Raw genomic sequence first — 14,349 nt, 5'->3', positions numbered from 1 at the left:
ACACAGTACCCATTAAACCCCTTAAATATGATCTGTCAAGTACAGGACAGGCACTAAACTGTATAATGTGCATGTTTTTGTTGCTTCTACATAACGTGACATCTTGTCCCACATTTAAGTCTCATGTGTCCCTTGAAGGTCACTTTGCACCTAACACGTGATTTGCTAAATACCCGTTCAGAAAGATTAGCAAACTGATGCTCTTGAGCACGAAAAGTTATACAAAGTTGATTAGTTATCAAAGCAAAACCAGAGAAAGTAACTGAAGTGAAGCCTAATAAAAGCACAACTCTTGGTGCCACGGAAATACAACAGTTGTCACTCCAAAAAGTGTCATTGCACACAGCTACAGTATTTTTTTAAGAAAGTAGCCAAAGCACCGAAACAGTCACCTATGAGAATGTACTTGTTGATGGCATCCCCTTAGTGCTACACAGCTGCTTAGGAACAGAAACAAAATTACGCTGGGAAGCGATCTTAATATCTAACCCTGGGAAATGCACTTCAAACAGTTTTAAGGTTTGCAACCCTGAAACAGAGAAAAAATACAAACGAACAAAGATGCCCTGACCCTTTCCTTTTTTGCCATATGGACTCATCAGCAAAAAATAAATGGGAAAGAAGAACTTCGGGACCAGCACTCTCCCAGAAGAGGGCAGATGCAGGACACAGGCAGGAGCCCAGCTATGCTGAAAGAGAGAATCGCTTGGGCTGTCACCCGAGCAAGAGATGCCATGGGAAAGGAATGGGGACTTAAGCCCTGGGCAAGGGCCGGGGATTTAAGCCCCGGGAGGTTCAGCACAGCGCTCAGCTGCCTCGCAGAGCTGCACCCCAGCATGCAGAGCAGAAGCTGCTCAGCAAAAAGCTGCTCTTCTTAGGGTAGTGGGAAGTCGGTCACATTGCAACCTTTCCCCCTCATTTCATAGTTTATTAATAATCTGCTTACTGACATGGTCTCACAAACACAGCTGAACAGAAAGATCAACAAACCTCAGGCCTCACCTGACAGCACACAGCTTTGTCCAATTCTTCAATAAGGCAAAGCAGACACCCTGAACTATGATACTTGTTGCTGTTTGTCCATGAAAGAGCTGGAGAGAGTTGGGGATCAAATCCTGCCACTTGTCAACAGCTTACAAGAGAAATTCAGACATCTGTGTTACATTCCTTTTATTTACAACAAATGGGACCTGCAAAGCATCCCCCTCCACTGCAGAGCTTGCATCTTCCTGCATGGAGAACAGCAACACTTTCCCCTTCTCAGCACAAAACCACCACCTTCAGATTAAAGCCTAGATGGTGTTTTGACAAAAAAGTGGATCCACAGAAGAAACCATCACTTACCAGGAGAGGGCAACAGGTACGTGCCATCCAGTGCCAGATCCAGCGACACCCCTTCCTGTCCACTGCAAGAACACCAGTTTTACTACCAACAGTTACCAAACACTGACTATGGACCTGCAAAACTAAATTAAGTAAAAAACAATGGCTCCTGTCATTCTCATTAATAGCTGGTAAACACAACCTACAAAATTTGCCTGTGAAACAGAAAGGCTTTAAGTGGATAAGAGTTCACAAATTAATTAATGCTTCCACCATCCTTTCCTTGAAAATAAATGTGACATTTGCACATAACATGCACAGTCAGCTAACATACTCCTAACACTAAAATGTGGTTTAAGAGAAAACTACAATTAAAATAATAATCTAGGGGGTAATTCAAACAAACACACCGTCACTATATAAAGCAACAATATTTTTAATGGAAAATACTCAAAATCAAAATAATCGCTGTAAACTATTTTTGAGAGGAAGAAATGGGGTATTTCCTCTGTCAAAAGAACCTTGGATACTTTCCTAACAGTTCACTTCTTAACTCAGGCAGTTAAAATCTACAGGGAAAAAAGCCACCATCACCCCTCAGCAGCTCTCGGGGCTGAGACACACTGCTGGCTCTGCAGCAGCTCTGCCAGTCCAGGGTCCCTGGATCCAGCTGCCGGCCACGCTGCTCAGCCCAAGCTCCCCCCAGTCCTGCCCAAGGTGGGCTGGACAAAGCCCCCTCCCAGAACCATGCTTGCTCTCCCAGGACCCTTCCACACTGGGTTAAACTCCCTGTTGACAAAATGTAGATCTTTCATCTATACCTTAAGTGGTTTTAAACTGAAAGAAGGCAGGTTTAGATTGGTTAAAAAAAAAACAATCTAAGGTTTAGGTTAAGGTTTTAGGTTGTTAGAAATGTTTTTCCATGAGGGTGGTGGGGCCCTGGCACAGGCTGCCCACAGAAGCTGTGGCTGCCCCTCCCTGGAAGGGTTCAAGGCCAGCTTGGACAGGGCTGTGGGCAACCCGGGCGAGTGGAAGGTGTCCCAGTTCCTGGTATGGTGGTTGAAACAGACAGTCTTTGAAGGTCCCTTCCAACCCAAACCACACTGTGATTCAGTGACTAACTCTGGGGAACAGCTGATTGACCATGTTTTATGCAGATTTCCAAAGCAGCGAGGAAACCAGGCCAACAACCCCGCAGTCACTTGCTCTTCTCTCTCAGCAGAACACAAAACCCTCCCTGGAATAAAACTCAGGCCATGAACAACTTTGGGTGTTCAAACCAAAATGACCTACCCTCAGATACATGACAGCTTCTGCTCCTATAGAAACACATGTCATTTCCATCACAACACCTCTTGGGGATAAAGATTTCTACTACACAACACTTCAGGAGCTCCCCAGCAGCAAAAGCACCCTGTGCATTATCCCATTTTTTTCAACCACTCTTCCCCATTTTTAAGGCAAACTGCAGAGCTCTGGCAGGCAGGTGCTAAAGTATTGGTTTAGAAGTGTTTTCAATGCTTTTCAGCCCCCTGTGTCTGACCTGCTGCATTCCTACCTCCAGGCACAGGTGTCAGGCAAGTGATTTTAATGGAAGTATTTTATAGCCTTACCCACCGTGAGCACCCGTGCAGGGTCCATGACCGAGCACACGGCCACGGGAGCCTCCAGCACGAACCTCCCTGCTCCCACTGCAGAACCTCCACTGGGAAACCACCACCCCATCTCTTCGGGCTGCAGCATGCTGTGGCCCACAGGATAAACTGCCCTACAGATTCAGAAGCTGGAAACACTAACAAATTTTCACTTCAAAATTACCAACGTCAGAAATCCATGGTGATGCTGGACGGTTTTTTGTCGCCTGCTCTCTTGAAGCCCTTACAGCAGCAGCCCCGGCGCTGTGCTGCTAGCAGGTGTGCTGTGCAGTCTTCTGACATCAGCAAAGAGGTTCACATGTTTTTCCTGTGCTTTTAGATAACCACAGGCAGTCGAGCTGTTCAGAAAGGTTATTTGGTGCTCAGCTTATGGTAGCCCCAGAGCCCATCCACTCCTGCAACAGGAAAACTGCAAATTCTCTTTCCTAAGACCCCATAAATCACCAGTTTGCTCCAAGAGCTACCTACCATCATACCCAGTTGCTGAGCTCCAGAAAACCTCATTAATTTGCAAAACCCTCTGATGACAAAACCTTAGCCTTTTTTTTTTCCTGAAATATCATTTATTGAGGATTTTTTGGTTTGTAGCAAATTTCAACCCCTCCAACACACGCAGACAGTCTATGCCTGACAGAAAGATCCCAGCTTCAAATGAAAAGCACTGCTGGGGAAGTAACTAAAACCCTGCAGAAGCATGCACAGCCCTCTTAATGTGCCAGACAACTGGGCATTGGCAAAAAGACTGACACAAAAGCAAGCCATTGTCCTCATAAGTATTAATCAACCTTCTTAAGCTGCCATGGTTCATGTGAAACATAGCATGCCAGCTGTTCCCAGCAGCAAGTTCCATCTCTAGCTCAGTCCCACCTGCAGAGCCCTTAACACAGCTCCACCATCATTCAGACCACCACTTCATCTTGGCAGATGCTTTTCCTGCACTTCTTTTCACATTTCAGACGCTGTAGTCTCAGGGATTTTCCAGAAGGGTCTACAAGTTTAACTCCAATCCTGCCACACAATTCTAGCTTGCAAAAGAGATTTGAAACTCCTGCTTCAAACATCAAGTTTCCTAAAGATTTGTATACCTGTGCTAGAAAATTGTTAAAGAACAAATACACATTTTCCAACCCTGTTCTAAGGGGGCAATTCTGACATGCAGGCTCGCTCTGTGCTGTAACACTGGAGCATACGTCCTTCTCAGCTCTTCCAAGACAGAAAAGCATCAGTCTGAAAACCTACGGCCAACAAAGGATTTTATTATATATAATGTCTCAGAAGAAATACGTCTGAACAGTGGTCTCAAAATATACTGAGATAAAACCCAAAGACACCAACTGTTTAAAAAACATTAGCAATTATGTCTAGATATTAGAATAGCTGTAACAAATATTGAGTTCAAAAAAAAACCAACCCTAAATGTAAATTAAGAGAAATACAGTCACAAGATTTCTACAATTCAGATTAAAAAAAAAAACAACACAAAAAAAAAAAACCACACAACAACAACAAAAAAAGAAAAAACCAACCATGCCGAGACTTGTTTTCTAATAAAGCTCCCATCTTACTGCAAAAGGTACTTTGACTGGATGTCTGAGCAATGTACAGCCTAAGCCAATGGCAGAAAACAAAAAGATGAAATACTACAGAACTCCGAGTCCCAAGGGCTGCTTGGCAGCAATGGGCACGCTCAGCGCTGCCCGTGGGAATGACATCCTGGACCTCTCTGCCCATTCTTGCCTTTCACAAAGAAGCATGACTAGAAGCGACTCCCAAGAGCATCTGGTGCCCAGGCAGCCCACGCTCAGATAGAAATTTGAGGTATTCACCTGTAAGTTGATGATAAGATACCCTGCACCGTCACATAAAAGAACCTAAGAAGTCAGGCCTTTGTTCAGCACAAGTTTTAACAAGCGCAAATGAAACTGCTGAATCCCACCCAGCTGGTATTTCATAGCAATTTCGCAGGCAGCAAGTCCCCAGTGCTCCATACACTCATTCCATCTACAATTAGCATATGTTGTTAGAGTACTGCTCTTCTGTTACAAGGAAAGCAGAAGGCATAAAGCCTTCAACAGTTAGTGACCTTTTCAAAAGTCTTAACTGAGTTCTTACTTCACTAGCACTGTGTTGGAGAACGGCTTGCAGAGAGCAAGGCCATGGGTCTCTGCAGAAGCTGATTGCAGCCATCTGAGGTAAACAAAGGAATAAACCCAGGGTACAGTTATGCCAAACAACAGACTGTTATGTTAACAAAGAGAGAAACTGAGGTACACAATGGCCTTGATGGTAAAAACAACCTTGGGAAAGGAGGCAGGCCAGAAGAGGGAAGATGTTGTGACATGTCTGAGATGCCACAAGGGGCTGGGATATTATAATGTAGCTTTTTACATGTATCCAATAGATTTGTGAGTAGTATGCATGATTATTGTAGAGTGCTTATATAAGGTGTGATTTCTGTCAATAAAGTTGAAGCTTGCTCTATCATTCACATTGAATCGGCTGCTTGCTTCCTCCGCCCGCCGCAAGTGGCGCACCGAACAGGGTTACCCGAACCCTGCTTTTCCACCAGACGGAACCCGGGAAGCGGCGGAACGGATTTTACGGAGCTGGAAGGCGATAAGGTCGCTGCTGACGGCAGTAAGACGTGTGCCATCTCCTAAAGCGTCGGGATTCGTAAGTCTGACATCGAGGCAGCTGGTCCGGCTTCAGGAGATTTTGGTGTCCGTGGATGGCTACCCCGTTATTGGCCGAATAGGGGTGAGACCCAGGAAAGGCCAGGTCGAATAGGGGTGAGACCCAGGAAAGGCCAGAGGAATTTAAGGCTGAATAGGGGTGAGACCCAGGAAAAGCCTCCCTGGTGTTTGGCTACTTGATCGGACTTTAAGGAAGGTCGTCAGCTGCGCCAGGGGTGTGGAATTTGTGGAATTTGTGGAGTTGCTGCCCGGGCAGCCACATGGAACGAGAGGTAGCCATTCAACTTTTACAGCGCTTTTTAGAAAAGCGGGGAGTAGGTCCGTTAAAAAAGACTTAGCCGCGCTGATTGGTCTGGGCAAGGCTAAGGGACACTTTAAAGAGCCAAATTTATTGTTTGAAGAAGCAGAATGGTGAGATAATCTTTTAGACCCTGATGCTGTAAACCCTGAAAAAGAATCTGGACTGTCTGGTCTGTATCCTCCTTTAATTGGGGATGATCCATAGATAAAACTGAGGCGAAAAAATCGTAAAAGTGAGGTGAAATAACTTTGGTGCAAGGGAATATGGACACGGCAAGAAGAATTCTTACTCCTGTAAGCTATGAGCCGAGTCATCAGCCACGTTGGGAAGAACGGCATTTTTCTGTTATTAAAGATGTAAGCATTAATAAGAACGGGCTGCAAAACCTCAGACTACACCAGCTGTACTGGAGGCGATGGCTCAGGGATATCGATTGGCCCCCTAGAAATTGGCTAACACTTTTAAGAAGAAAAACCGGCATTCACTTCGGGACAGTATTCTATCTGAAACAACGAGCGTGTGGATCTCCGTGCTCAGCGTTCGGAGCTGGCGGCGGCGGCCCGGGGCCTCCCCGACCCCCCCGCGGAGCGGCCGCCTGCGGCTGAGCCCGGCACTGCGCTCTCGGCACCCCCCCACCCCCCCGCCAAAAGCGGCAGGGTTATGCAGCACAGGCTTTAGATGTTCTTAATGGAATCTTCGTATTTGTAATATTTGTCATTTTATGTTGTGAGTGATGAGTGTCAGGAGCTCCTTTTTGTGTGTGTGTGAGTGTGTGTGTGTGTGTGAGACGCGGCCCACTGCAGCTGCGGAGTTCTCCGGACAGGGAAGCGGCCGGCCAGGAACTGCAGGGTCCTAGTGCCCGCCCGCTGGGTCATCGGCGCTGCGGTTTGTTTGGGCTCAGTGTTCTAACTGTTACAAGGTAAAATACCTCTAGCAGGAGGCAGTAATTCTGTGTTGATTGTTGTTTTGAATTTAGGTGCATACTCTGCGGGGAGAGTGCACCTTTGTACCATCTGCCTAACGAAAATATTGTTAAAAAGTCATCTGCAACCTTACACGGGTTGTTTGTTTTACCAGGGGTTGTAGATGCTGATTATGAAGAGAAAAATCAAAATTATGGTCTGTACCCCTGTGTTCTGTAACAAAACAAAACAAAACAAAACAAAACAAAAAAAAAGTAAAAAATAATAAAAAAAAAAAGTAAAAAATTGTTCAGCTTGTTAAAGACGCTGCAATTACTCAGGATTTGGATCAACAGGTACCCCTTAAATATTTTTGGACTAAAACAGTAACACAAGGTTAACTTCTGGTAAAATGTACTCTCGTTAAAGCTAAAAAATCTGTCGAGCTGACAGGCATTTTAGATACTGCTGCAAATGTGACCATAATATCTGTGAGCAGATTGGCTGTTAGCCCTGGTACCTCAAATGCTTTTCAGGGTTGGTGTCATGCTGTAACAATTTAAAGCAAGGATCTCATTCATGTAAGAGGCCTAGAAAATTGGGTAGCAAATATTAATCCATTTATATTGGAAAACCCCTATTGCATTTTGGGGTCGTAACTGTATGACTCAATGAGGAACTCAAATTGCATCAAATTTGTCTTAATCACCACTGTAGCACAACCCACCCTGAAACCCACCCTGACACTAACCTTGTGAACCGAATCACCTGTGTGTATTGTCCTGCAAGAACTTAAAACTGTTATTAAGACTTTAAAAGATTTACAGGCACTGTTAGGAACCATAAATTAGATACAGCCGTTGTGGGCCTAACTCATTATGATCTGCATAGCTTATTTGATATTTTGTGAAAAGATCCTTCACTGACATCACCCAAAGTACTTACAGAAAAAGCAAAACAAGATCTTCACCATATAGCTAACAAGCATCGCAGGTATACTGCATTCCCCCACAGGACAAACCATCGTAGAAAGAGCGCACCAGACCTTGAAAGTGCTTTTGCAAAAACAAAAGGGGGGAGAGATCTTGGCTCCAGATCAACCATTTGCTCTGCTGTAAAACGCATGCATTTCTTCCACCAGAATGTCAGAGCAACACAAAAACAGTTTTCTTTATCAAGGTATCCAGCTAAAAACATCACTGCAACTTGCCCTTAATACCAGAAAGACTCCATCTCTTCAAACCTTTTAAATATCTCCCCTGTGTTACAGGTGTCACCAATATTGTGTCATTTTTCATCACAGATACCAGATCAACAAGAAGTCCAAAGCAAAGCTCAAGTGTTAACAAAAACCTAGAAAGGGGTAACTGGGAAGGACCATTTTCTTTAATAACCTGGGGAAGAGGTTGTGCTTGTGTCTCCACAGGTCTCAGTCTCCAATGGTCACCAGCAAGGTGTGTGCAACCACACCTGAGGGTGAGAGGCAGCCAGCACTCAGGATCCAGCTGTGGGTGCTGTGAGTGCCCCTGTGCTGACAGTTTGCGGTCTCTTCGACTGATCTTTTAAGCAGAATGTCTGAGTAATGTTTGCTACTGCAACAGAACAAACTACACTACAGTTGCCAATTCTTTTAAGAGAAAATGCTAACAGTAATTGTAACTCCTTAATGAAATATATAGGCTTACTAGTCACTTGTGCAAAATGTAGTTTAGATAAAATATAGTTATTAATAAGGATAAGATGCTGTAAGAATATATGTATTCCACTTTCTTTGTTTAGTAATATTAAGAATTAAGAGCTCAAGTATTTAACCTTATTTAGAAACTCCCTTGGTTTTCCCCCTGGAGTACTGGCCAGGCTCCAGGTGGAACCCAACAGGAGGATGAAATCAGATGTTTCCGCTCAAAGGAAGTTGCCAGTTATTTTGGCCTGTTACTTTAAAGGCTGGACCTGCCTGCAGCGACTTTGGATGTCTCACCTACGGATGGACGCATCACGTAGGGTTTCCAGTTTGTGAGGAAGGGCACTCTAAATTCTCGCTGCATCCAGGGTTCCCCAGCAATTGCGGATCTGAATGTTAGTACCGTATTTTCCTTACTGTTTATTTTTGTACTATTTAGTCATATCCCTTAAATATGGATAGTGAAATTAGTCTACTCTTTTTAATTAGAACTATTCTAAGTATGCTGTGTTTTGAAGTTTGTCTAACCCTTAATTGATACAGCTCTCAAACAAGTCTTGCAGGTGCCACAGCAAAACAAAGAAAAGGGAGGGCTGGGAGGCATCGGCCTCACACAGCTTCTGACAAACAGCTAAGCTTTGACGAAGAACAGGCCTCGTAAGATAGATAAGAAACTGCAGAGTTGTGCCAAGGTGGCAGGGAAAGATCAATCAGAACAGTAGGCATTTTGCCTGGGCTTAGCAACTGCTGCCGACCCATCCCAGACCTGTTTGGTATGCCATTTGTACTGGTCATTATGGTTGGTATAATCAGACAGTCTGGCTGAGATGGCAAGATGTGACTCATTCAGAAGTACCGGTGAACAGCACTAGGTTTTGTAGTGATGTTTATACAATAAATTTACATCTTGAAGAAGGAAGAAAGTTTAATAATGATTTGACTAAAAGGTTACCAATTACTAGATGGTTAAAAAATTCTTTTGTTTTTACATGGAATAACAGTTTAAATTGTCATTGTAATCCTTTTAATGATATTAACCTGTGTGTGAAAGTGTTTTATAAGAACGATGGACTGAACAATAAAAGGGGGTCTGGATCACTCAAAAACAAAAAGGGGGATCTGTGGAATGCCTGGGAAACAGCGGACATGTTATGAGTGATCCAGACTGAGTGGCATCACTGTAATCAGGCTGTAGCTGTTGGGAAGAACACCGGCAAGGCCAAGAGGATGAGAAACTGCGTGAGTAGCAAAGAAATAAGGATGCTGGACTGTGGGAAATAAAATGTTTGCCTAACAGAAGAACTACGTGTGAACACCATAACGGGACCAACCACAGAGGGCGTGAAGGCTTGTGGACAGTAGTATAGAACCAATCATAGTTTGTTTGCTTTCATGTGATTGCTCTTCGATAGTATGTGGGATGCTTTGTACTTGATAAGGTACCTTCGACAGTTTAAGGTGTGCTGTATTACAGAGTCGAGCTGCCATACACTTTATTTTACCTGCCCAGGGGCATGGATGTAAAGATTTTGATGGGATGTGTTGTTTTAATCTATCCGACCACAGTCAATTAATGCAAAACCAATTACAATGGATGAAGCAACGTTTACAAAAAACACAAGTGGTTGTCAATCCTTGAGACAAATGGTTACAATCTGTTTTTGGTCTGTCCCTATGGCTACAAGGTCTGTTACAAGAAGGATTGCGGTGATTAGGAATAGTACTATTGATTGTGGTAATTATTAAAATAGCATATAGTTGTATAATGACAAATATTAGTAAATTTATGCTTGTGCAGCCTGCACAAAAAGAAAAAGGGGGAATTGTTGGAGAACGGCTTGCAGAGAGCAAGGCCATGGGTCTCTGCAGAAGCTGATTGCAGCCATCTGAGGTAAACAAAGGAATAAACCCAGGGTACAGTTATGCCAAACAACAGACTGTTATGTTAACAAAGAGAGAAACTGAGGTACACAATGGCCTTGATGGTAAAAACAACCTTGGGAAAGGAGGCAGGCCAGAAGAGGGAAGATGTTGTGACATGTCTGAGATGCCACAAGGGGCTGGGATATTATAATGTAGCTTTTTACATGTATCCAATAGATTTGTGAGTAGTATGCATGATTATTGTAGAGTGCTTATATAAGGTGTGATTTCTGTCAATAAAGTTGAAGCTTGCTCTATCATTCACATTGAATCGGCTGCTTGCTTCCTCCGCCCGCCGCAGCACTGTGAAGCATGGAGGTTCTCTTAGGGGGAGGAATGTTACAGCTAGTTGGTTAGTTGAAAGAAAACACAAATTTCCAGTACCAAGACTAATTAAAAAAAAGCAAGCAGGATAACACTAAAAATGTGTAGCTTAGTTTGTGCCTTTTCACAATAGTTTACCTGAAAGCCTAGAGCAACAGACCAGTTCTCATTCATTAGCTGAAAGTCAAAGCAGCGCATCACTTAAGAATCATCTTTTACATTTCAATATGGACTCTATAATAATAAATAAACCTCATTTTTTAGATTAAACTTCAGACTGCATTGCTTTGAATATAGAACAATCCCATCATGTCAAGATCCATCATTTTATAAATGAATCTCAAGAGACGGCACAGCTCAACTGACCAGCAAGGGAAACAGCACTGATACTTGGCAGTCAAAGAGGAGATCAGGGTACCATAAGCGGTATTAGCTTCCTGCAGCTGTTAATAAAACTACAAATATCTGGGTATTTCTTGCCAACTGTTGTTAAAGGCTACTTGAACAGAACAGCTCCATCACGAGAGTTTGGTGGTAACAAGTAACACTCTAAGACTGAAGATGCTGTTTTGTCCCCAGCAAGTTGAAGGTTTGCATTAAATCTGCTCATATGAAGTAGTATTTTAAAATACACAGTCCCAGGCAACTTCCCACAAGGGACCAGCTCTCCGGCACTGCCACCACAGCAAAAGACCGGAGCTGGTAAAGCAAGCAGCATTACCCACCGACAGCAAACAAGCCTGCCTGGAGCTGGGGAGGACAAATACAATGACTTATTGCAATACCCCAACACGGGCACTGCTAACGCCAGCTCACGCTGAGCAACAGCAACCTGAGCAAGCAGCACTGCCCGCAGCCCCTTGTCTTCTGTGCAGAACTGCTGCCCCTCCTCACCCCCGGGAGTACCTACACTTCAGATCTGGGTACAGATCCATTGTTTGATATAAGAGGCAGATGATGGCAAAGCTCCAACTCCTTAAGCAGTGAAGACGACCCACTACTCCTAAGAGGCACATGCAGTCTAGCAGGCTATGGTGGGGCAGGCACTAAAGCAACATGCACAGGGAATTTAGCACCGTCGTGCTCTTGGGAAGCTGCAGGCTTGCTGCTTCTGACCATTTTACCTTCAAAGTTGACAAGTGAAGGGGAGGGAAAACCAAGCATTGCTCAAGGAGGATTTGACACCACACCAGCCACGGGTAGAACCCGGGGCTCCCTGCCAAGGGTGCACTGAGCACCTGGAGCAGAGCCTGCAAACAGCATCTCCCTCCGGCACAGCGGCCACCAGGGATGGGCAGCAGGTGCCTGGCCAGCAGCAGGGCCAAGACCAGTACTGTCCCCTTCCACCACTGTGACCGAGCCAATGCAGGCAGGTATTGCTACCTCTGATGATCTCTAGGACATTTACATCTGAACCAGTACTGTCACCCCAGAACCAGTATGACCCATATTAAGTCCACACAACACATTATGGCCATATGGGAGGTGTCTGTATTTCATACCAGAGCTGTCTCCAGAGCCTCACGTTACCTATGGCAAGGAAAGCTTTAAAGGCACCCAGAGAGAGGGGACCTGCCTGGAGCTAACTTGCTTCCCCACAGCCACTCAGAAGTGCACAAAGACAAATTTCTGGGAGGCATCTGGCACACTGAAGGTGAGCACACTAATGGCACAGCACATGCATATGTGTCAGGCATGCAGCAAAAAAGCCATGAGCACACCACAACACCCCAGCCACCAGAATAAGAAACCCTAGGCGTTCACTGTCCAGCCTAAGGGCTTGGACCAGGGGACTATTTAGTTCTCAAAAACCACACCATGTGCTACAGACACATTTCAATTTAAGGTAACTTCAGATAAAAACATATGGGACCTTTTAGAATTTGAGTAAGGAGTGCACAAAAACCACATAAACGAACACCGTGGAGACAAAAGAGAACAAAAAATCCAGCCTTGGTCTCTCCCTCCGGAGGTCCCACTCAGCAGCGCTGTGTGTTTCCCATGGACACTCTGCTGCCAGTTCTGGACTTCACCATGAGTCTCACCGGACTTGGTGTCCCCTCACACCAGCAGCTACAACTTACACAATCTCCTGAATAAGACTTTTCTTTTAATTGGTTTTCTCTCTACAGTAGCATATAAAAACCTGAAAAATAACTAAAAAGCCATGCACAGCAGGCTTGCAATATGTTCACAAGACAAGAATAAAGCAAGTGAAGTTATCGACAGAAGTCTAGTTAATTTTAAGGCTCTGAAATCTTATTAATAATATTGATTAGTGAAAATAAGAAATGCATCAGGTAACCTCCTGACTGGTAGGAAAATTTAAAAGAAAGGGAAAAAATCCTTGTGTCATTCTGCAAAGAAAGGTCCTTTTACCCCTAACAAAACCAACTCAGCTTTCTTAATGAGCTTGCAAGTTCACTATCTTGTGTTAAAACTTCTTGCTATTCCTTTGGCCCAGCTGCATCTGTCACCTCTGCTCTCCCACTGAAGTATTTCTTTCTCAGCTCCAGGTTGAGGGACACGCGTGCACACTGCCACGCTGTTCAGCTTCACTGTAGTTCTTAAAACAGGTTTTGAAGTCCAAACAGATACTTTGAATACATTTACATTTTCAAACATGGTGAATGCCATTTTTATCTACTCTTAGTTTGCTTTCTGATCATCTTCTTACTTTCCTTTTTAGTCATGTTATTATAAGCTATATGGTGTACCAGACATGATTCTTTCTGGGGTTATACAAGTTTTTTCGAAGTCCCAGAACTAGGGGCAAACACAAAGTTTCTCTGCAAGAAATAAGCACCACAGAGTCTGTCAACAAAAATTCCCCAAAACCGCTGGATTTTGAATAGTCCGTGGAAATAAGCTCTACTGCTGTGCAGAGGGCAGGCGGGTCTTCAGCACAGAAGGAGCCTCAGAGTCTGCCTGGCTAATCCCCACGGTCTCACACTGGGTAACAGAAGACTGTTGCAAAAATACCAGCCAGTAGCCCCAACCCAGATCCAGCTATCCTCTTCCCTTGCCCTCGTCCCCATTAACTCCTTCTCCCTTGGAGCTCCCAGAAAAAGGAACTCATGCACCAGTTCTGCATACAAAAACCTGACTGTCCCACACAAAAACACCAAAGGGTCCTCCTGGCTCTTTCAAGGTGTCAGAGTACCACAAATAAGTTTTCCAACCTCACAGCCATCTACGCACAGACTATGGCCAGAGCCAATGCTGCTCGCTGTCTGCCTTAAGTCTCACCCCAGAGAAAACTGACCTGCAACGCCTTGGTTTAAGATGCCACAATTTCTCCACTACAGCAAGACTCACAACTTTTGCTGAGAAGGTGGGAGCCGTTTAATGCCGCTCTTGTATCAGTGGTACAAAGTTCATCTCTGTTCGAGGCTGATGGAAAGCTGCACCAGCACAGCTTGGGTCTGCACCCCAGGGCAAGGGGGAAGCTGGAGGCATCAGCCTGAGCTTGCTGCCCCCATGCAGGGCTGTCAGCAAACTCAAGAGACAAAGTGAGCTCCAAAGTCACCACAAAGAGCTTCCCATC

General features: G+C 44.5%; 1 protein-coding gene across 2 annotated transcripts in view; it reads right to left on the bottom strand.

Moving 5' to 3' along the window:
• The window catches only part of MAP2K4 (mitogen-activated protein kinase kinase 4), a 109,007-nt gene that overhangs the window by 81,696 nt on the left and 12,962 nt on the right, over window positions 1-14,349 (bottom strand). Inside the window, exon 2 of one of the 2 annotated variants that reach the window (XM_074921973.1) lies at window positions 10,898-10,948. The exons of the other annotated variant lie outside the window; for it this stretch is intronic. Within the exon in view, the coding sequence (XP_074778074.1) occupies window positions 10,898-10,948 (51 nt within the window). The remainder of the gene's footprint in view (window positions 1-10,897; window positions 10,949-14,349) is intronic. 2 annotated transcript variants of the gene reach the window in all.

The sequence above is a fragment of the Athene noctua genome, chromosome 18 (assembly GCF_965140245.1).
Source record: "Athene noctua chromosome 18, bAthNoc1.hap1.1, whole genome shotgun sequence".
Taxonomy (NCBI): Eukaryota; Metazoa; Chordata; class Aves; order Strigiformes; family Strigidae; genus Athene; species Athene noctua.
This window is presented reverse-complemented; position numbering and strand designations above follow the sequence as displayed.